The 23905-nt window shown below is 49.3% G+C and overlaps 1 protein-coding gene across 6 annotated transcripts in view; it reads right to left on the reverse strand.

The window, feature by feature from the left end:
- LOC140420895 (diacylglycerol kinase eta) overlaps positions 1 to 23905 on the reverse strand; it is a 335531-nt gene that overhangs the window by 101758 nt on the left and 209868 nt on the right. For all 6 annotated transcript variants that reach the window (XM_072505015.1, XM_072505018.1, XM_072505017.1 and 3 more), the window contains exons 8-10: positions 21265 to 21367; positions 11502 to 11664; positions 3461 to 3569 (exon numbers count right to left, since the gene is read on the reverse strand). In XM_072505015.1, the coding sequence (XP_072361116.1) occupies positions 3461 to 3569; positions 11502 to 11664; positions 21265 to 21367 (375 nt within the window). The remainder of the gene's footprint in view (positions 1 to 3460; positions 3570 to 11501; positions 11665 to 21264; positions 21368 to 23905) is intronic.

The raw sequence follows: 23905 nt of genomic DNA on the forward strand, positions 1-23905 counted from the left end.
TGTCTGGAGTCTGGTCTGTTTCACCTGAGTCAGTTTTAGTTTGTCGATGCTCCCCGTCTAGAGCCCTTTCTGGTTCACCTGAATTAGCTTTGGGTTCTTGATGCTCCCCGTCCGGAGTCATTGCAGGTTCACTTGAGTCAGCTGAGATTTCTTGATGCTCTCCGTCCGGAGTCATTTCAAGTTCACTTCCATCTCCTGGGGTTTCTTGATGCTCCCCATCCGGAGTCAAAACATTAAGGAATGCATTTGCTTGTGGAGAGGCTCGAGCGGATGAGGTTTGAATTAACGTGGTGTCACCGGAGTCACCAGTTGTCTCACTGTAATTGTCGAGTGCCTCTGTACACACTAGTTGAGGTCTGTCATGTTGCACATCTGGTATGGGAAGTGGGATGCCGTCATCACATACAGTGGGTAGAGCCTCAGTGTCTTCTTGAAAATGAAAATCGCTTATTGTCACAAGTAGGCTTCAAATGAAGTTACTGTGAAAAGCCCCTAGTCGCCATATTCCGGCGCCTGTTTGGGGAGGCTGGTACGGGAATTGAACTGTGCTGCTGGCCTACCTTGGTCTGCTTTCAAAGCCAGCTCTTTAGCCCTGTGTCCCTTGTTGTTCACTTGAGCTGGGTAGACCGTCAGAGTCTTCTTCTGGTGGCTCAAATAATCCAGGTAGACTGTCATAGTCTGCTTGCTGTACACTTGAGCCTGGTAGACTGTCAGAGTCTTCTTCTTGTTCACTGGAGTGTGGTAGACTGTCATAGTCTGCTTGCTGTCCACTTGAGCATGGTAGACTGTCAGAGTCTTCTTCTTGTTCACTGGAGCGTGGTAGACTGTCATAGTCTGCTTGCTGTCCACTTGAGCATGGTAGAATGTCACAGTCTTTCTGTTGTTCACTTGAGCGTGGCAGACTTGCATCGTCTGCTGCTGGTTGCTCAGAGGAGGTTTCTAGACCCTCATGGTCTTGTTCATGCAAGGACTGCGCTTTGGAGTCTTGCATTGCTTCTATCATGGAGGCTGTCCACGAGCTCGCTGTGGAGGCTTGTGTCACTCCCTCTGTGGAGTCTTGCAGCGTTCCTTGTGTGGAATCGGGCATTGGTCTCTCTGTGGAAACTGTCATCACTTCTTGTTCATGCAAGGACTGTGCTCTGGAGTCTTGCGTTGCTTCTATTGTGGAGTCTGTCCACGAGCTCGCTGTGGAGTTTTTCATCACGTTCTGTGTGGAGGCTGGGACCCTTTGTGGTGTGTGGACCACTCTCTGTGTGGAGTCGGGGACCCTTTGCGTTGCGTGGACCCCTCTCTGTGAGGAGTCGGGGACTCTTCGCGGTGCGTGGACCACTCTCTGTGTGGCAGCAGGCCGCTCTCTGTGGGCTTGTACCGCTCTCTGCCTCTTGGTGCCAGGCCGCAGCATAATCCTGCACTCACGAGTCGGGATGTCGTATATGCTGGGCTGAAGATCCTCATATCCGAAGAACACGTCATCGGGGTCGTCAATGTGCAACACGTCTAGTTGTGGTTCGGATTTGGTACTGGGGTAGCCTCCCAGGGTGAAAGCGTTGTCTGAGTCGTTGTCTTCCAAGACCATAATCATCACCTTTTGTGTCGGAGCTGGCATTGGGCTCGCGATGTCCAAAGAAGAAGTCAAGGTCTGAGTCATAGTTTTCAAGGACTGTATCATCTCTTTGGGCGGTGGTAACTACTTGTTGCAGGGTTCTGCAGAGGTTACTTTCAGCTGCAGGTCGAATTTCAGGCATTGTGCTGTTGTTCCAGGGGAAAGAATCTGGTTTGAGGCTTTAAATTTTTTTTTCCGTGTGCCTCTGATGTCAGGAAGCGTGTGACGTAGTGCGGAGGAAGCGATTGCGCATGCGCAGATCGCTGTTCCTTTACTTGGGGCCTTGTTCTCAATCGCGCAACTGTGCATGTGCAGCACCTTTTCCAAGATGGCTGCAATTCAAAACTGCCATTCGTTGCTGCAAGCCTACCTCGCGGTGCGTTTTGCCGCCTCTTTTACCTTTTCTTCTTGTATGTTCCTCGCAGAATTCTTGGAATTTTTCCAGGACTGCCTGGAAATCGCTCCTTTTGCCCCTTTGAGTATTTGAAGGTCTGGAAGATTTCAGCTGCTTCTGGACCTGCAATGGTAAGTCGAAGCTTAATTTTCTCTGCATTCGCCACGCCATCTAAGTCGCATGCTACCAGGTAGATCTCAAATCTCTGCCGGAACCAACGCCAGTTTTCACTGAGATTGCCTTGGTACCCGAGCTGCTAGGGAACCGGAATCCCGAACATCATCTTGCCTGGTTGTTGTTGCTGGTTGTCACTGTTTGCTGAATTGAACTATATGGATTTAACAGTCACTCCTGGAACCATGTTTTGTTATGCCCTTGACGCTGCATAAGCTGCTTCCTTGATGTGCACTCTGACAAACGAAGGTTCAGACTTGGAGATAGCTTTAACACATTTATTAAGCTATTAACAATTCTCCTACTTGGCTTCGACGGTACTGTTAATCCTGCTATAGCTACTCAGACTGACGAACCTGTCTGCTACAATCCACGTGGTGGGAGTGATGTTCAATCAACCCTGTGTCTGTGCTCACTGAGAGTCTCCACTGGAAAGAGACTGAGCATGTGTGATGTGTCCTTTTATATGGGTTGGTGTAATGCCCTCCTATGGTAATGTCACCTCTATCGTGTATCGTGACTGCCCATTGGTCATGTCCTATCTTACTGACCTATTGGTTGACTGTCTGTGTGTCATGTCTCTGGTGTTCCCTCTAGTGTCTAGCTAGGTGTAGTGTACATTAACCCTTTGTGTACTTACAGTGATGTATATCACCACACCTGTCTGTCTGGGTTCAGTCCCAGCCCTTACTGTCTGTCTGGGTACAGTCCGAGCCCCTCCTGTCTGTCTGGATTCAGTCCCAGCCCCTCCTGTCTGTCTGGGTGCAGTCCCATCCCCTCCTGTCTGTCTGGGTTCAGTCCCAGCCTGTCCTGTCTGTCTGGGTTCAGTCCGAGCCCCTCCTGTCTCCATGAGTTCAGTCCCATCCCCTCCTATCTGTCTGGGTTCAGTCCCAGCCTGTCCTGTCTGTCTGGGTTCAGTCCCAGCCCCTCCTGTCTGTCAGGGTGCAGTCCCATCCCCTCCTGTCTGTCTGGGTTCAGTCCCAGCCTGTCCTGTCTGTCTGGGTTCAGTCCCAGCCCCTCCTGTCTGTCAGGGTGCAGTCCAATCCCCTCCTGTCTGTCTGGGTTCAGTCCCATCCTGTCCTGTCTGTCTGGGTTCAGTCCCAGCCTGTCCTGTCTGTCTGGATTCAGTCCAAGCCCCTCCTGTCTCCATGAGTTCAGTCCCATCCCCTCCTGTCTCTGCTCAGAATCACCCGAGCAACGTCCAAATCCCAAGAATTAATTAAAAAACCACCTCGTAATTGTTGACCAAACAGCCAGAACAATAACCGGTGTTGTAATCCTTCACTGACCTGTTTGTGTAAACCCAGTTTATCGATTTCTGATAAGACCCAGCCCACACTCCCATCACCTCCACAAGCCAGGATCCGGAATGTAGCAAACTTCTGGAACAGGCGGAGGCTGTCACGGAACAAACACAGTTCAGCCTTACTCCAAATTGAAAGCAAATGCAGCAGCAAAATAATAATAATCTTTATTGTCACAAGTAGGCTTACATTAACACTGCAATGAAGTTACTGTGAAAATCCCCCAGTTGCCACACTCCGGCGCCTTTTCGGGTACACGGAGGGAGAATTCAGAATGTCCAATTCACCTAACAGCACTTCTTTCCGGACTTGTGAGAGGAAGCCGGAGCACCCGGAGGAAGCCCATGCCGACACGGAGAGAACGTGCCGACTCCGCACAGACAGTAACCCAAGCCGGGAATCGAACTTGCGACCCTGAAGTAACAGTGCTAACCACTGTGCCACCGTGCCACCAAATGTTAAATCATCTAAATGTTTGAACCCCCCACTTCCTAATCTATAGTCTCCTTCGATCTGCTCTCATTCCATAATCTAAACCTGCTGCAATCACGTGGGAAATGGTGTATATATTGAAGTTACAGAATTAAGTTGGACCAGTTCTAAGTAAATACATTGGTTTCAAAAAGATTGTTTGTAAAGATGGGCGATCGTGTTGGTGTAACAGAAACAAGATTCAGTAATCCCGTCAGAATATTCACTCTGAAATCTTAGCTAAACTGTCCTCATTAACTGATCACAGATTCCATACACCAGTTATATCTTGGGTCCAAATGAGGAATTTGGCCGACGATCCAGGGAGACAGGGATGAGGAGAAACCTCTTCACCCAGAGAGTAGTGAGGCTGCGGAATTTGCGACCACAGAAAGTAGTAGAGACCAACGCATTGTGGGCTTCCCGACGTCCACAACATCTCGCGGGATCTAACCAAGTCCCGCGAGGCTGCAGCTGGGCGCTGTTCAGTACTGGTCCACACAAGCGTGGGCCAGGCGGAACGTCACCTGGGGGGGGGTCTCCCATCGGAGACCCATGGGTGGCCAGGGATTGTGCTCTGCCCCTGGAATGTGAGCATCTTGGCACTGCCAGGCTGGTACTTTGGCACTGGCAAGGTGCCTGGGTGGCACTGCCAAGCTGACAGGAGGACTGTCAGGGTGGCAGCGCAAGGGCTCCTGGGTGCCAGGGTGGCACTGCCAAGGGTCAGGATCATGCCCATAAAAGGAGGTTGGAGGGGTGGTATGAAGGTTGGGACGAGGGGTGCAGAGCAGGTAAGAAGCGGCCCCTGGGAGTTTTGGGGGGGTTGACTGGTGGGCATCCTGGAAGGAGGTGCTGTAAGGGGGTGTGGAAAGGCATGAAGTGGGGAGCGCCCAGGGACCCCATAGCGGGGTGTCCTCACTTGGGGGGGGGGGGTCTGAGGGTGGAGTAATGTCAACATATATGAGTGGTGACATTGCCCATGGTGGGGGGGTGTGGGGACCCACAAACGCACTTTGAGATTGGGGCATCATTTCAAAATGGCGGCCCAACCTCTGAGTTCAGCTCACCAGTGCTGAAAAAAATTCTGGCCGCAGTTTTACGGCCGCGCTGCATCCAAAAAGCAGCTTGTTGCAATGTAAATCTCGTCCATTTTAAGCAAATCTGCATAATGGTGCATACAGGTGGCGAAGGTAGTCAAGGAGGCATATGGAATGCTTGCCTTCATTGGCCGGGACATTGAGTATAAAATTGGCAAGTCATGTTGCAGCTGTACAGAACCTTAGTTAGGCCACACTTGGAGGATAGTGTTCAATTCTGGTCGCCACAATACCAAGAGGATGTGGAGGCTTTCGAGAGGGTGCAGAAGAGATTTACCAGGATGTTGCCTGGTATGGAGGGCATTAGCTATGAGGAGAGGTTGAATAAACTCGGTTTGTTCTCACTGGAACGAAGGAGGTTGAGGGGAGACCTGATAGAGGTCTACAAAATTATGAGGGGCATAGACAGAGTGGATAGTCAGAGGCTTTTGTCCAGGGTAGAGGGGTCAATTACTAGGGGGCATAGGTTTAAGGTTTAAGGTGCGAGGGGCAAGGTTTTGAGGAGATGTACGAGACAAGTTTTTTACACAGAGGGTAGTGGGTGCCTGGAACTCGCTGACGGAGGAGGTGGTGGAAGCAGGGACAATAGTGACGTTTAAGGGGCAAATCTTGACAAATACATGAATAGTTTGGGAATAAAGAGATATGGACCCCGGAGGTGTGGAAGATTTTAGTTTAGACGGGCAGCATGGTTGGCACGGGCTTGGCGGGGTGAAGGGCCTGTTTCTGTGCTGTACTTTTCTTTGTTCTTTGTCTTTGTTCTTTGTATTACAGTAAGTCAGCTAGTCTCACATTAATATGTAGTTTCTCGAGGCATCTGAGGCGTTGAAATCTAATTCCTCGTTGAAATCTAGCTCCTTTCCTTTGGTGACCTCAGGCGAGTGCTCTGTACTGGTCTCCACAAATGGGGTATCAGAGGCCCCCAGGTGCACGCACTTTGGGCAGGGTGATACTCTAGCATTGCTGAAGCCACCTGGGTACCAAGGCAGTGCCAGCCTGGCATCCTGGAAATGCCACAATGATGCCAGCCTCTCAGTGTCAAGGTGCCAGGTGCCATAGTGTGTTGGGGCTGGGGGCGGAAGGGGGGGTCAAGGTTGTGCCAGGGGCCTGAAGTGGAATACTGATTTCTCGCTATGCTGAGGAGTTCCGGCTATGTGCAGCCTCGGCTGCGCTTTCCTCGCTGGGCCCCTATCTAACCATTGCAAGCGCTGGGAAACACACGGTTAAATGTGCTCGCTGTGGGACTTTGTTTCCACTAAGTTAAATCACATCCAAAAATGTGGGATAAACTGGTGAGAAACTCGCCAGGGCCCAAAAAAGTGATCAAATGTCGTTTGATATCGGTGCGGAACTCGCCGGCAGTCGGCGGGAAACTCCCTGAAAAACATGCCACAAATGACACTTAGAAAGTTTTCCGCTAGATTGCACCCTGCATGTTTTCAAAGAATTGGCAGCACGGTGGTGCTGTGGTTAGCACTGCTGCCTCACAGCGCCAAGAGGCCGGGTTCGATCCAGGCTCTGGGTCTCTGTCTGTGTTAGGTTTGCACATTCGCCCCGTGTCTGAGTGAGTTTCACCCCCAAAACCCAAAGGTGTGCAGGTTAGGTGGATTGGCCACGCTAAATTGCCCCTTAATTGGAAAAAAACATAATTGGGCACTCTAAATTTATTTGTTTTAAATGTTTTCAAGGAGTTAGATGCAGCTCTTGGGATTAAGAGCTGAGTGATTATTGAGGTAGTGCTCCACTTCAGAGGGTCAGTATTGAGGGAATGGCTGCACTGTCAGATGGGCAATACTTAGAGAGTGTTGAATTGTCAGCAGGCCAGTCCAGACGAAGTGCCGTACTGTCAGAGGGGGCGCTGCAATGTCAGGGGACCAATAATGAGGGAGCACTGCACTCTCAGAGGGATAGGACTGAGGAAGTACTGCACAGTCAGAGGGTCAGCATAGAGGGAAACCTGCCCTGTCAAAGGGTAAGTCCTGAGGGAGTGCCGCACTGTCAGAGAGTCCGGACTGAGGGACTGCTGCGCTGTTGGAGGGTTCGTACTTAGGGAGCGCCGCATTCGCATAGGGTCAGTTGAACGAGTGTTGCAGGGTCAGAGGGTCAATACTTAGTGTGTGTTGAATTGTCAGAGGGTCAGTACTGAGGGAATGCTACACTGTCAAAAGGTCAGAACAGTGTGAATGCTGCACTGTCGGAATGTCAGTACTGATGGAGTGCTGCACTGTCAGAGTGCCAATACTGAGGCAGTGTTGCACTGTCAGAGGGTCAGTACTGAGGGAGCGCTGCATTGTCAAAGGGTCAGTACTGAGGGAGTGCTAGACTGTCAGGGTCAATACTGAGGGAGCGTTGCATTGTCAGAGTGCCAGCATTGAGGGAGTGTTGAATTGTCAGAGCGACTGTACAAAGGGAGTGGCGCACAGTCAGAGGGTGATTATTGAGGGTGTGCTGCACTGACGTCGAGTCAGCAATGAAGTATTGCTGCACCGTCAGTGGGTCTGTACTGAGGGAGTGTTGAATTTGCAGAGTGTCAGCACTGAGGGAGTGTTGAATTGCCAAAGGGTCAATACTGAGGTTCAGTACTGAGAGTTTGCTGTACTGTCAGCGGGGGACTACCGAGACAGTGCCGTACTCCCAGAGGGCGAATAATGAGGGTGCGCTGCACTGACATAGGGTCAGGAATGAAGCACTGCTGCACCGTCAGTGGGTCTGTACTGAGCGAGTGTTGAACTTCCAGAGAGTCAGTACTGAGGGAATGTTAAATTGACAGAGCGACAGCAGTTAGGGAGCGCTACACTGTCATAGGGTCAGTACTGAGCGAGTGCAAGGGCACCACGGTGGTGCAGTGTTTAGCACTGGGACTACTGCACTGAGGTCCCAGGTTCGAATCCTGGTCCTGGGTCACTGTCCGTGTGGAGTTTACACATTCTCCTCATGTCTGCATGGGCTTCACTCACAACCCAAAAGATGTGCAGGTTAGGTGGATTGGCTCTGCTCAATTGCCCCTTAATTGGAAAAAAATAATTGGATACTCTAATTTTATGAAGAAAGAAAAAGTACTGAGTGAGTGCTGCAGTGTCAGGGGTTCAGTACTAAGGGTGTGTTGAATTGTCAGCGGGTCAGTGTTAGATCTACCATGCGGTTTTAGCAGCACTTTGCGATTACTGGAACTCAGTAGAAATTGAAGTTAAAACTTCTCAGGTGCAAATAAGAATCGTTTTATTTGTCTTCTATTGATTACAATTGGGAGTCATTTAAAAGGCAATTTGTAGACAATTGAAACTTTCAAAGAATCACAGAAATTATTTTCTTGCTTAGGCAAACAGCTCGCAATAATGTTAACAGTCAAAGTCAGAAAGTGAAATATGAAAGACAACGAATAGTTAAGTCAAAGTATAGATTGATTCCGGAAAGAGAGAGAGAGTGAGAATGATCCAGCTAAAAATGGCCGAACGAAACTTCACAGTTATACTGTATCATATCTGTCTTTAGCCATCTAGTTACACCCCAATGTAAGAGGGTTAGTTGCCACTCATTTAATAGGAAACATAGATTCTTGGGTGAGCTGAAGAATGCGGTTTCAACACTCTTATCTATACTGGCTGTTAGCCACCTCGTTGTCATGGAGCTTGCCCTTGCCCTTGGAGAAATGTATTCATTAACGTGCATGCTTTATCAGAAACTATGTATTTAAAGTTGTGTTAGAACAATGGCATGCTATCTTGTAAGCTGTATGTTTTAAAATGAATTGTGCTGAATGTGTGTTTTGCTATGAGTGAGTTTTAAAATGGTATTTGATTCTAGGGTCTTAATGCTCACTTTTACCCATTATAGATTATCAGGTGCACTAGAAAATAGCTGGCTTCTACAGTCAGTACTTAGTATGTGTTGAATTGTCAGAGGGGCAGTACTGAGGGAGCGCTGTATTGTCACAGGTTCAATACTGAGGGAGTGCTGCCTGTCGGAGGGTCAGAACAGTGTGAATGCTGCACTGTCGGAAAATCAGTACTGATGGAGCGCTGCACTGTCAGAGTGCCAATACTGAGGGAGTGTTCAATTGTCAGAGGAGCAGTACTGAGCGAGTGCTGCACTGTTGGAGGTGTAGTGCTGAGAGTGTGTTGAATTGTCAGAGGGTCAGTACTGAGTGAGAGCTGCGCTGTCCTAGGATCTGTACTGAGGGAGTGCTGTACATAAGAACATAAGAGCTAGGAACAGGAGTAGGCCATCTGGCTCCTCGAGCCTGCTCTGCCATTTAATGAGATCATGGCTAATCTTTGTGGACTCAGCTCCACTCTCCGGCCCGTACACCATATCCCCGAATCCCTTTATTCTTTAGAAAGGCATCTATCTTTTTCTTAAAAAGGTTTAAAGAAGGAGCCTCAACTGCTTCACTGGGCAAGGAATTCCAGAGATTCACAACCCTTTGGGTGAAGAAGTAACTCCTGCACTCCGTCCTAAATCTACCTCCCCTTATTTTGAGGCTATGACCCCTAGTTCTGCTTTCCCCGACCAGTGGAAACAACCTGCCCGCATCTATCCTATCTATTCCCTTCATAATTTTATATGTCTCAGTAAGATCCCCCCGCATCCTTCTAAACTCCAATGAGTACAGTCCCAGTCTAGTCAACCTCTCGTCATAATCGAATCCCCTCAACTCTGGGATCAACCTAGTGAATCTCCTCTGCACTCCCTCCAGTGCCAATATGTCCTTTCTCAGGTAAGGAGACCAAAACTGAACACAATACTCCAGATGCGGCCTCACCAACACCCTATACAATTGCAGCATAACCTCACTAGTCTTGAACTCCATCCCTCTAGCAATGAAAGACAAAACTCGATTAGCCTTCTTAATCACCTGTTGCACCTGCACACCAACTTTTTGCGACTCGTGCACCAGCACACCCAGGTCCCTCTGCACAGCAGCATGTTTTAACATCTTACCGTTTAAATAATAATCCATTCTGCTGTTATTCCTCCCAAAATGGATAGCCTCACACTTGGCAACATTGAATTCCATCTGACAGACCCTAGCCCATTCACCTAACCTATCCAAATCCTTCTGCAGACTTCCGGTATCCTCTGCACTTTTTGCTTTACCACTCATCTTAGTGTCGTCTGCAAACTTTGACACATTGCACTTGGTCCCCAACTCCAAATCGTCTATGTAAATTGTGAACAACTGCGGGCCCAACACTGATCCTTGAGGGACCCCACTAATTACAGGTTGCCAACCAGAGAAACACCCATTTATCCCCACTCTCTGCTTTCTGTTAGTTAACCAATCCTCTACCCATGCTACCACTTTACCCTCAATGCCATGCATCTTTAGTTTATGCAGCAACCTTTTGTGTGGCACCTTGTCAAAAGCTTTCTGGAAATCCAGATATACCACATCCATTGGCTCCCCGTTATCTACTGCACTGGTAATGTCCTCAAAAGATTCTACCAAATTAGTCAGACACGACCTATCCTTTGTGAACCCATGCTGCGTCTGCCCAATGGGACAATTTCCCACCAGGTGCCCCGCTATTTCCTCCTTACTGTCAGAGTGCCAGTTCTGAGGGAGTGCCACACTGTCAGAGTGCCAGTTCTGAGGGATGCCGCTCTGTCAGAGGGTCAGTACTGAGGGAGTGCCGCACTGTCAGAGTGCCAGTTCTGAGGGAGTGCCGCACTGTCAGAATGCCAGTTCTGAGGGAGTGCCGCACTGTCAGAGTGCCAGTTCTGAGGGATGCCGCTCTGTCAGAGGGTCAGTACTGAGGGAGTGCCGCACTGTCAGAGTGCCAGTTCTGAGGGAGTGCCGCACTGTCAGAATGCCAGTTCTGAGGGAGTTCTGCACTGTCAGAATGCCAGTTCTGAGGGAGTGTTGAGTTGTCAGAGGGGCAGGACTGAGGGAGTTTTGAATTGTCAGATGGGCAGGGCTGAGGGAGTGTTGAATTGTCAGAGGGGCTGTACTGAGGGAGTGTTGAATTGTCAAAGGGGCTGTGCTGAGGGAGTGTTGAATTGCCAGATGGGCAGTACTGAGGGAGTGTCGAATTGTCAGAGGGGCTGTGCTGAGGGAGTGTTGAATTGTCAGACGGGCAGTACTGAGGGAGTGTTGACTTTTCAGAGGTTCAGGACTGAGGGAGTGCTACACTGTCAGAAGTACCGTCTTTCTGTCGAATTATTAAACTGTGACTGTTGTAGGAGTTTGATGGAGCACGATAAGATTCCAGATTCCAAAGGTCAGGGAGCTCTCCCTGTGTCCCAACATTCCTCCCTTAATTAGCATCCCTGAAGAATTATTAAGTTTTCATTTGTATCACAATTAGATACCAGTGTTAAATAGCTGATGCATTTTGACACAAGACAGCACTTCACAAATTAAATTATCCTGCAAAGCTCTTGAGAATTATTTTGTGAAAGTAAGCCAGGAAATATTTTTTGGCGACAGTTGAAAAGCAGATGAAAGCTGAACCTACCCGAGGTGGGGTCCTCCGATCATCAGGTCAAAGACCTGCGCTGGATTCAGGAGCTGCTTAAACTTCCTGAGGAACTTCACCCCCTGGTTATCACCACTCTTGGAGTTCACCAGGACCAAGAGGGGACTGGTGCAGGATGAGGCGCAAGTGGCCTTCCAGAATCCTGGACAAAGGCAAGGACACAACATACAGCTCAGCAACGTTACTTAGACTGAAATATATCGACAAGACAAACTATCATATAAGTAGATAGACTGAATGGGAATTTTCTAGAAATTGAGGGGTCAGAATTCCAGCCAAATTGCCAAACCAGGGGCGGGATTCTCCCCCGGCGTGATTCCCCATTGACCGGCCAGGGTAACAGAGAATCCCGCTGGCAGGTCGGGACAGACATGTGGCGTGGCGGGGTGGAGAATCCAGCCCCAGGAACGGAATTTGACTGGCCTGTGAGGGCTCTTGGAAAGATCATTTTCCCCACCAAAATCTGTGGCAGTTCTCCTGTAACAGCGCAGTGAAGTTCTAACCCAGAGTGGTTGTTCTACGGAGGCCTTGCAACAGGCCGCAAGCCTATGGAAGGACGACGTTATCAACCCTAGGGGGGTGAATGATGGCTGAGGCTCGGTCATATCAGATTGCGTTGGATTGGGCTGCCTTAGCTTCACAAGACCGAAGCCCATGCATAGGCCCGTCAATCCCAAGCCCATGACACCACCACCCTGCGGCCCCCTCTGTTGGTAAGATTCATGCTTTGACCGAAATTCCTGATGAAGTTCCTGGGTCAATCGTTGAACACCGTGCTACCCCTAAGAATAGCTTTTTAACTGAGCAATAACGCAACTTTTATTGTTATTAATTTGAGAGATGTGGGTGTCACTGGCTAGGCCAGCAATCCCTAATTGCCCTTCAGAAGGTGGCGGTGAACAGCCTTCTTGAAACACTGCAATCCCTGAAGTGTAGGTATACCCACTATGCAGTGAGGGAGGGAGTCACAGGATTTTGACCCAGTGATAGTGAAAGAACGGCGATATATTTATAAATCAGGACAGTGAGTGGCTTGGAGGGGAACTTGCAGGTCATCTCCATGCGTCCACCGCCCTTATCCTCCCAGCTGATAGTAGTTTTGGGTTTGGAAGCTGCCTGGAAACTGGCCAGTTTATGAATTCAGTTAATTCACCGCTTCCTCAGAAATGAAACCATGTACCCAAAGCAGCCAGTGAAATTAGGGGTTCCTCAGCCATTCATCCACTTCACAGCAGCTGCAGATTCCCCCTGCAATTGGCGGGACGGCCCGTCGCCGGCGCCAAGAGAGGCCTGAACCACTCCGGCGTCGGGCCGCCCGGAAGTTGCGGAATCCTCCGCACTTCCGGGGGCTAGGCCGACGTCAGAGGGATTGGCGCAGCTGCAACTGGCGGCGAAGGGCCGCCGTGGTCCCGCGCATACGAAGAACCGCCAGCGTGTTCTGGCGCATGCGCAGAACTGCCACCGTGTTTTTTCGCATACACAGGGGGTTTGTTCTCTGCGCCGGCCATGGCGGAGACCTACAGAGGCCGGCGCAGAGGGAAAGAGTGCCCCCCATGGCACAGGCCCGCCTGCAGATCGGTGGGCCCCGATTGCGGGCCAGGCCACCGCAGGGGCCGGATCCCCCCCGCTCCCCCCTGAGGACTCTGCCAGCTGCCTCCCAAACCAGGTCCTGCCGGGATGGACCATCGGGGCCCGGATAATTGCTGGGGGAGGGGGGGGGACGCTGCCAACGGTCCCCGACGGTGCGGCGTGATCCCCGTCCCTGCCCAAAAAACGGCTCCGGAGAATTCGGCAGCCGGCGTCCGAGCGGCGGGGCGGGATTCACGCTGCCCCCCCCCCAGAGATTCTCTGATCTGGCTGGAGGTCGGAGAATCCCGCCACCCAAGTCTCTCCTCCATCCACTATTCATCGATACACAGAATCCCTACACTGCAGAAGGAGGCCACTCGGCCCATCAAGTCTGCAACGACCCTCTAAAAGAGCACCCTACCGTTCCCCGCCCCACCCCTATAACCCCGTCAAACCTTAACATCTTTGGACATTAAGGGGCAATTTCCAAGCATGGCCAATCCACCTAGCCTGTGCAGAATTTATCCCCTTCCACAATGTAGGAACACTGATATCTGGAATTCCCCTCAAGTTGGCTGTACCTAATGAGAATGACATGTGAAGAAACCAATTGGGGCTTTCCTGATGAAAATTGTAATCTAAAATATCAAGGTATTCGAAGAAAGATGATTAAATGGTGCTGATAGGCACAGAGCAGCTGTGATCTGACTGAATGGTGGAGGAGGAAATGCAAGGCCCCCTCCTGTTCATAATGTTCCTGTGTTCCGGGCAGTATTCATCTCAATGTACCGCACCATTTATATCTTCACCACACCATTTACTGTTTCCCTAGCAACCGTTGGACGTGATGCAGCATGACAGAGTCAGAAGCAATTTTTGAAAACCAGTTTGTCAGTATTCACAGTATAGAACTAGAGTTCCTTCTCTCAGTGATCCAGAATGCGGAATAGAGGTTTGAAAATAAATTTGTGAACAGAGGTGTCCCAGTGTAATGATGTAAAATGACACTTCCTCACTCTGTACAACAATAGATACTGACAAGGGAGATGTCATGTCACAGAAAGAGAATCCTAAACAGGGCCTCATTTATAAAGGGAGCGTCAACTCACAATCCCTTTCAAAGCAATTCAGTAGACTCAAGTTAAAATCCGCTGAATGACACATTAAGCAGGGTCTTTCTCGACATCTGCAGCGCCAAGAAAAACCCCGCTATTTAACGGCTCTTTGCCATTTTGTTTTGGTCTCGGTGAGGAACCCCCCATTTCTGGCCACTCTTTAAGTCATTTCCTGCACTGACGAGCTCAGCTCACCAGTGGAGGAAGTCTACTTGCGGATCGGGACACCATTTTTAAAGGCGGCCCCGATTTTTCGACCCCTTCCCCCCCTCAGCACCCCAACCCGGTCTCAGAACCTCCCCACATCACCCAACCTACCTCTTCCAGGGTCCTCAAGCCCGTCCCTCACCCCACCTCTTATGGGCAAGGCCCCCTCGTCCTGACCCCTGGCACAGACAACCTGGCACCCGGGCACCTTATTTACTTGGATCTCGCCCAACGAGGGTGAGGTCCAGATCTCAATGCCTCGCGAGATTCAACGGAATCTCACGAGATGTTTCAAGCATCGCGAATCTCGGGAGAGGCCTCTCGCAAGACTGTCCTGGTGCCTTGTCCTGACACCAAGTCCGGGGCAGTGAGGTCGCTAAATCGCGCCCAGAATCACACCATTGAAAGGATTAACACTGTAATTTGAAATCTATTTGTCACCCTTGTGCTTTGGGGTTTGGGTCTGCATTTGTGTCCATGTGCCATTCTGACTGTTTATGTGCACATCTGTATCTGGATTCAAGCCCATATTTGTGTGTATTTGGCTGTGTGTGCATCTGCGTTTATACCTCCATTTGTGTGTGCCTGTGTGTGTGTCTGTATGTATGTGTCAGGATTCTCCGACCCCCCGCCGGGTCGGAGATTCGCCGGGGGGGCGGCGTGAATCCCGCCCCCGCCAGCTGCCGAATTCTCCCCCGCTGGGGATTTGGCAGGGGTGGGAATCGCGCTGCGCCGGCCGCTGGCAGCGGCCCGCCCGGCGATTCTCCGGCCCACGATGGGCCGACTGATCCGCGGGCGGGCCTGCGCCGTGGGGGCACTCTATTCCTCCGCATCAGCTGCTATTCCTCCACGATGGCCGACGCAGAGATGAATCCCCCCCTCTACGCCTGCGCTGTGATGGCGCCAGCGCATACTGGCGTTCCCGCGCATGTGCCAACTCGCGCTGGCCGGCGGAGGCCCTTCGGCGCCGGTTGGTTTGGCGCCAAGCCCCATCCCCGCCGGCTGGCGCAATGCAAACCACCCCGGCGCCGGCCTAGGCCCTGAAGGTGCAGAGGTTTCCGCACCTTTGGGGTGGCCCGACGCCAGAGTGGTTCACGCCACTCCTTCCCGACGGAGTTGCCCGCCCCCTCCAATTACGGCAGAATCCCGCCCAAGATGTCTGCATGGATGTGTTTGTATGTGTCGGTGTGTTTCTGTGTGTGCACGTGTGTGTCTGACAGTGTGCATGTATGTGTTTGTGTTTTTCTGTGTCTGTGTATGCCTGTATCTGTCTAAGTATATCTGTATATTTGTGTCTGAATTTGTGTGTCTCCACTTGTGTCTACGTGTGTAAGAACAAAGAATAAAGAAAAGTACAGCACAGGAACAGGCCCTTCAATCCTCCAATCCTGCACCGACTATGCTCTCTATCTAACCGAAAACCTTCTACCCTTCCGGGATCCGTATCACTCTATTCCCGTTCTATTCATGTATTTGTTAAAATGCTCCTTAAATGTCACTATTGTACCTGCTTCCATCACCTCCTCAGACAGCGAGTTACAGGCACCCACTACCTCTTTGTAAACATTTCTCTCGCACATCCCCTCTAAACTTTGCCCTTCGCACCTTAAACCTATGTTCCCTAGTAATTAACATTTCCACCCTAGGAAAAAGCTTCTGACTGCATGTATAGTTTGTGTATGCCTGTATGTATGTGTTTGTGTGTGGCTGTATGCATGTATGTTTGTGTGTGTGTCTATGTGTATCTATATGTATTTGTGTGCATCTATATGTGTGCTTGTGTGTCTGCATATATGTATTTATGTGTGCCTGCGTGACTGTATGTGTGTGCTGCATGTGTATATTTGTATGTATGTGTTTGTGCGTGTCTGTATGTATTTGTTTGTGTATGAGTATATGTGTGTGTCATAGATACTGTCATGTGAGAGTACCCTTTAAGAAATGGGTGTTTAAGAAATGTACCTTTAAGAAATGGAGCTGCTCATGTTACTGGAGTGATGTCAGCTTGTGGGTGGAGCTGAGCTCTACTTCTGCTTTTTTAGTTTCAGTTTGAGAAAGAGCTTGGGTGTGTCTGTGTTTTTCAGTGAGCTGAATCTGAAGTTAAAAGTGAGCTGCACTGCTGTTGATCTCAGCCACTCAAAGACAATCTATGGATCATTTGGCGAACTCAGAATTGTAAAAAGGTCTCAGTATTAAATGTAACCCTAATGTGTTCCTGTTTGAAGGTTTGTTAAGTCTTTTGGATGATAAAAGGACAGCATACAGGTTACTCTTTATTCTTTGGGGGGTGTATTTGATTTTCTGGTTGCTAAGATGTTCACTGTTTGTTTTAGAAAGGTTAACTTGAGTTCATAGAATTAACATTGTTTTGCTTTAATAACCACTGGTCCATTTTCTGCTGTACCATACCTGTAGAGTGAGCCGTGGGCTCCCCATACCACAATCTATTAAAAGTTGTGGGTCAGGTGAACTCCATGATACACTTTGGGATTCTCCAAATCCTGGCCCATAATAATACATAGATACATAGAAGATAGGAGCAGGAGGAGGCCTTTTGGCCCTTCGAGCCTGCTCCGCCATTCATCACGATCATGGCTGATCATCCAACTCAATAGCCTAATCCTGATTTTTCCCCATAGTCATAGTCTTTGATCCCATTTTCCCCAAGTGCTATATCCAGTCGCCTCTTGAATATATTCAAAGTTTTAGCATCAACTACTTCCTGTGGCAATGAATTCCACATGCTCACCACTCTTTGTGTGAAGAAGTGTCTCCTTATATCTGTCCGAAATGGTTTACCCTGAATCCTCAGACTGTGACCCCTGGTCCTGGATACATCATCATTGGTAACATCTTCCCTGCATCTACCCTGTCTAGTCCTGTTAGAATTTTAGAAGTCTCTATGAGATCCCCCCTCATTCTTCTGAACTCCAGCGAGAACAATCCCAACCCAGTCAATCTCTCCTCATATGACAGTCCCGCCATCCCTGGAATCAGTCTGGTAAACCTTTGCTGCACTCCCTCGAGAGCAAGAACATCCTTCTTCAGAGAAGGAGACCAAAACTGCACACAATACTCCAAGTGTGGCCTCACCAAGGCACTGTACAATTGCAGCAACACATCCCTGCTTCTATTCCCGAAACCTCTTTTTTAAAAATAGAATTTACAGTGCAGAAGGAGGCCAGTCGGCCCATCGAGTCTGCACCGGCTCTTGGAAAGAGCACCCTGCCCAAGGTCCACACCTCCACCCTATCCCTATAACCCAGTAACCCCACCCAAAACTAAGGGCAATTTTGGACACTAAGGGCAATTTATCATGGCCAATCCACCTAACCTGCACATCTTTGGACTGTGGGAGGAAACCGGAGCACCCGGAGGAAACCCACGCACACACGGGGAGGATGTGTGCCATTAAGGGCAGCACGGTAGCACAAGTGATTAGCACTGTGGCTTCACAGCGCCAGGGCCCCAGGTTCGATTCCCCGCTGGGTCACTGTCTGTGCGGAGTTTGCACGTTCTCCCCGTGTGTGCGTGGGTTTTCTCCGGGTGCTCCGGTTTCCTCCCACAGTCCAAAGACGTGCAGGTTAGGTGGATTGGCCATGCTAAATTACCCGTAGTGTCCATAAGGGTTGGGAGGGGTTATTGGGTTGCGGGGAGAAGGTGGAAGTGAGGGATTAATGTGGGTCGGTGCAGACTCGATGGGCCGAGTGGCCTCCTTCTGCACTGTATGTTCTATGTATGTTCTATGTAATCTATGTGCAGACTCCGCACAGGCAGTGACTCAAGCCGGAATCGAACCTGGGACCCTGGAGCTGTGAAGCAATTGTGCTATCCACAATGCTACCATGCTGCCCTCTTGCAATGAAGGCCAACATAGCTTCTTTAGTGCCTGCTGCACCTGCATGCTTACCTTCAGCGAATGGTGCACAAGGACACCCAAGTCCCGCTGCACACTCCCCTCTCACAATTTACAACCATTCAGGTAGTAATCTGCCTTCCTGTTTTTATTTCCAAAATGAAAAAGCTCACACTTATCCAAATTATACTGCATCTGCCATTGGTTTGCCCACTCGCCCAACCTGTCCAGATCTTGCTGTAGGATCCCTGCATCCTCGTCACAATTCACCCTCCCACCTAATTTGGTATCATCTGCAAACTTTGAGATGTTACATTTTGTTCCCTCTGTTGCTCCCTTTGGTTGGCTCTGAATATGGCAGTCAATATGGTCGCCTTCCTTAATTCTAATTACGTTTGCTCTAGAGTCACCAGGTATCTTTCGATACTGCCACAAGGTTCAAAACCGAATACTGATCAAAGACTCGGTACACCAGTTAGTTAGTTCAAAGTCAATGCTTATTTATTTACACACACAGTTAATATCTACTCATGCACAAAACTCTGCAGACTAAACTATCACTACTGCTAAAGCCTATACTTAGCTTTGGGCGCCCACTCAGTCAGAGGAACTGTCGTGTTGGGTGTTCTGTTGCACAAATGATCCAACACGGCTGTAGATGGTACAACTCTGTTTTATTGTCTAAACAACTGTAACAACTAACTGCTGGCTTGGGTACGTGCTTCACCAGCTAACCTGTGGACCCAGCCCTATCACTATCTTAGTGAGGCACTCAGCACATGGTCTATGTCTGAGTGGCATGCAGTGAGCTCTGTGCTCTGAGCTATCTCCTGGTAGAATGAGCGGGAACTGTGGTGTTCCCTGTTTTATAGTGCGTGTGCTCTCACTGGTGATTGGCTGCGATGTTATGTGTGTGCTGGTTGGTCCAACTGCCTGTCCATCAGTGTGTGTGTGATTGCACAATGATATGCTGATGTGGATATCATGACAAGAACAATGGCCGTTGTTCGGTTCTGAGGCTGCTGGGGTCGAAGTGGTAGAGGGGAAACAGCGAAGCACGTCCGCCTGGTAGCGAGCGTTGACTTTGGACTTACTTGCTTCTGGTGCAACTGGTGGACGGGTCTCTCCGCTGTGAGAGCCAAGTCCAAGAGAGCGATCTTATCTTATACCCAAAGGGGTTTCGCGCTCTTTTGGGTGGGCCTTGAACTTGGCCCCAATCAATTGGGCCGTTTCTCAATCATTCCTATTGATTTCATCCAATAAAGGGGTGGGTGCCCTGATGGCTGGGCGTGTCCTAGGTGGCCATTGGCCTGCTTTGTTTTGGTCGCCTCTGGCGCTGGGGTGTCTGCCTTAGAATCGGTTACTCAAATGTTACTCTTTTGTTCCCGGAGATGGGCCATTAGTATGCTAATGGGCCTACAGTTTTGGTCTTGTCTGGGAGCTGCGGCTCCAATATACAGACAAGCTCTGAACCTGCTTGTCTTCTCTGCATTGTCCATTTTCCCTGCAATCTTTGCAAAGTGTCCATTTTGTAATCGGGAAGTGGCCATCCCAGATGGCTACACCTCATCCAAATTATTAATATATATTGTGAATAGGTGGGGTCCCAGCTCCGAACCCTGTGGTGCCCCAGGGGTTACTGCTTGCCAATTTGAAAAGGACCCATTAATCCCTACTCTTTGTTTCCTCTCTGCCAAACAGTTTTCTATACACCTCAATACATTTCCTCCAATCCCATGCGCTTTAATTTTGCACAATAATCTCTTCTGCGGGACTTTGTCAAACGCCTTCTGAAAGTCCAAATATACCACATCGACTGACTCCCCTTGTCGACTGTACTGGTTACCGCTTCAAAAAATTCCAACAGATTTGTCAAGCATGATTTTCCCTTCATAAATCCATGCTGTCAGGGCAGCACAGTGGTGCAGTGGGTTACCCGAGGTTCCAGGTTTGGTCCTGGCTCTGGGTCACTGTCCGTGTGGAGTTTGCACATTCTCCCGTGTTTGCGTGGGTTTCGCCCCCACAACCCAAAGATGTGCAGGCTGGGTGGATTGGCCATGCTAAATTACCCCTTAATTGGAAAAATGAATTGGGTACTCTAAATTTAAAAATAAATAAATAAATAGATCCATGCTGACTCTGACTGATCCTGCCACTGCTTTCTAAATGTTCCGCTATAAAGTCCTTGATAATTGATTCAAGCATTTTCCCCACTACCGATTTTAGGCTTCCTGGTCTATAATTTCCTGCTTTCTCTCTACCTCCCTTTTTGAATATCGGAGTGACGTGAGCTACCCTCCAATCTGCAGGGACTGTTCCAGAGTCTCTGGAATCCCGGACGATGACCACCAACGTATCCACTATTTCCAGAGCCACCTCCTTCAGCATTCTGGGATGCAGATTCCCAGGCCCTGGGGATTTATCTACCTTCAATCCCATCAGTTTTCCCAGTACCATTTCTCTACTAATGTTGATCTCCCTCAGTTCTTTCCTCTCACTAAACCTTTCATTCTTCAACATTTCTGGGATCTAATTTGTGTCCTCATTTGTGAAGACAGAACCAAAGTATGTATTTAATTGCTTAGTTATTTCTTTATCCCTTCCCCTGTTTCTGTCTACAGTGGACCTACATTTCTCTTTACCAATCTCTTTCTCTTCACATGTCTGTAGAAACTCTTAGTGTCAGCCTTTATGTTCCCTGCAAGCTTCCTATCGTACTGTACTGTTCCCTTCTTAATCTGTGTCTGTATGCATGTCTACATATTTGTGTGTGTCAGTATGCTTGTGATTGTATGTTTGTGTTTTTGTGTGTGTGTTTGCGTGTCTATGTTTCTGTGCCTGTGTTTCTGGCTGCCTGTATGTCTTTGTGCGTGTCTGTGTCTGACTGTATTCTACACAAAGTTCCACTTCTGGCCCTGAACCAAGATTTGTTTTCCCACAGGGTGAGCTGACAGTACTGAGGTACCGCGGGAGTGCTGCACTCTAACTTACTCACCATCTGAGTCAATACTGTTCAGGGCAGTCGGAGGAATGACAGACAGCTTGCACGGTCCCAGTGGGCACTTTCTGTCCAACTGCTCCTTGCATACATTGTGTACCTGAAAAACAAGGGCACACGTTCTTAACCAATGCTTTCTCATGCTGACTTCAAATCTCTCCCAGCAGCAAAATGCTTGGGGGAATCAACAGATTGTCACTCTGAACCATTCTGTTGCAATCAAGATTCCTTCCAGGAATAGGAATCCAATATCACTGTTCACTGCCCATCAGGTAATCCTCCCCCAGTATGCTTGATCCAGATACAACTCACTGATACATTGAAATGATTCAACGCTTGCTTGTCAGAGCGCCAAGTTGAAAGAAATACTTTCTCTCTGTGATATTCAGTTAAACTACTTATGGGTTAATGAGAAACAGGCTAGGTAGAGGAGGCTGAAAGGAATAGAAGGATATGTCGATCAGACGAGGCAACGGTAAAGGAGGCTCATGTGAAACCAATATAGACCAGACTGATTAACCTGTTTCAATGCAATAAAATTCTCTATAGTTCTCTATAAATATAAAATGCCAATGGTAGCATAGATGGTGGAGTATAAGTCAACCACAGAAACCTCGGTAAATCCCTCCAAAAACCTATACGCTGAGTGTAAAAGTGAACAACTGGCACACGTTTAGGTGTTCGCCATTTTGAAATGCCATCAGCATCTGATGCAAAGAGTGGGGGCTGGATTCTCCGCCGTCGGGATGCTCCGTCTTGCCGGCAGCCTAGGGGTTTCCTGACGGCGTGGTGAACCAGAAATCGACGTGCCCCACAATGGGAAGCCCCATTGCCCAGACGGCGAAACGGAGCATCCCACCAGAGTGCTGAACCTGGGGCGTCATTCTCCGCCGGCGGGAGTCTCCGTTCTGCCGGCGCCCGGAGGTTTCCCGACGGCGTGGGGCTGCCCCACAATGGGAAACCCCATTGACCGGCCGGTGTTACGGAGACTCCCGCCGGCCGGTCAGCGCAGAAATGTGGCGGGGCGGGTAGGAGAATTTCGCCCCAGATATCTGGCGGGACGGAGAATCCAGCCCTGGATGTGTTATAAACCCTCAGGCATCTTCAACGCAGCCTGAATTGCCTGGACCCCGTGTGCAAGTTATAAGCTGCCGTTAAGTTAAACACCCATTTGTGGAGTAAAAACATAAGGCTGATAGCTAACATGAGTGCAGAATGTCATGACTGCAAAAGAGGAGGGGGAGGTGAGGTGCTGATCGACTAATGTGCTCAATATCATGGAATCATAGAATTTACAGTGCAGAAGGAGGCCATTCGGCCCATCGAGTCTGCACCGGCCTTTGAAAAGAGGTTAAGGCCACGCAATAATAATAATCTTTATTATTGTCACAAGTAGGCTTACATTTACACTGCAATGAAGTTACTGTGAAAAGCCCCTGGTTGCCACACTCCGGCGCCTGTTTGGGTACACTGAGGGAAAATTCAGAATGCCCAATTTACCTAAAAGCAGGTCTTTCGGGATTTGTGGGAGGAAATCGGAGCACACGGAGGAAACCCACGCAGGCACGGAGAGAAGTGCAGACTTCACACAGGCAGTGACCCAAGCTGGAAATCAAACCAGGGACCCTGACACTGTGAAGCAACAATGCTAACCACTGTGCCGACGTGCCGCCCTTGACATGGGCCTCAGCTTTCTGGCGGTGGACGGCACAACACTCGCTGCGGATTTCTCGGTGACAAGGAGAGCATTCAATGGGAAACCCCAGATCCCGCTGCCAGCGCATGATGGACCACCTCTGTCATTGCGAAACACATGGTGGGTTGCAAGGAAAATCCGACCTGTTATTTTTAAAGCTGTAAACTTCAGGTCATCTTATATGCAAAGTCAACTGATTTATGGTAAATCAATTCCAGCACCAGAAATAGATTTATTGCTGATGCTTCACTGCTGCCTCACAGTGCCAGAGACCCGTGTCCAGGTCTGGCCTTGGATGACTGGCTGTGTAGAGTCTGCACTTTTTTGCCATGTCTTTGTAGATTTCCTCTGGGTCCTTCAGTTTCCTCCCACAGTCCAAAGAAGTGCAGTTTACATGGGGTGACAGAGTTACAGGGATAGTACGGAGGAGTGAGCCTAAGTAGGATGCTCCTTCAGAGTGTCCGTGCAGAAATGATGGGCTAAATGGCTTCCTTCTGCACTGTAGGAACTCGGTGATTCCATGATTAACTATAATCCGCTATGTTACTGTCATGGATTTTATCTTTCTCCTGCTCAGCCAATGCTTATTTGAGGGAGTTTTACTCTGTATCTGTTTTGGAGGGTTTGATGGGGGTAGTGTAGTGGGAGCTTTACTCTGTATCTAACCCCGTGCTGTACCTGTATTGGGAGTGTTTCTTGGGACAGTGCAGAGGGAGCTTTACTTTGTATCTAACCCCATGTTGTACCTATCTGGGAGTGTTTGATGGGGACAGTGTAGAGGAAGCTTTACTCTGTATCTAAACCCAGGCTGTACCTGTATTGGGCGTGTTTCATGGGACAGTGTCGAGGGAGCTTAATTTGTACCTCACCCTGTGCTGTACCTGTCCTGGGAGTGTTTGAATGGACAGTGTAGAGGGAGCTTTACTCTGTTTCTAACCTCAT

This window comes from Scyliorhinus torazame, chromosome 5 (assembly GCF_047496885.1).
Source record: "Scyliorhinus torazame isolate Kashiwa2021f chromosome 5, sScyTor2.1, whole genome shotgun sequence".
Classification (NCBI taxonomy): domain Eukaryota; kingdom Metazoa; phylum Chordata; class Chondrichthyes; order Carcharhiniformes; family Scyliorhinidae; genus Scyliorhinus; species Scyliorhinus torazame.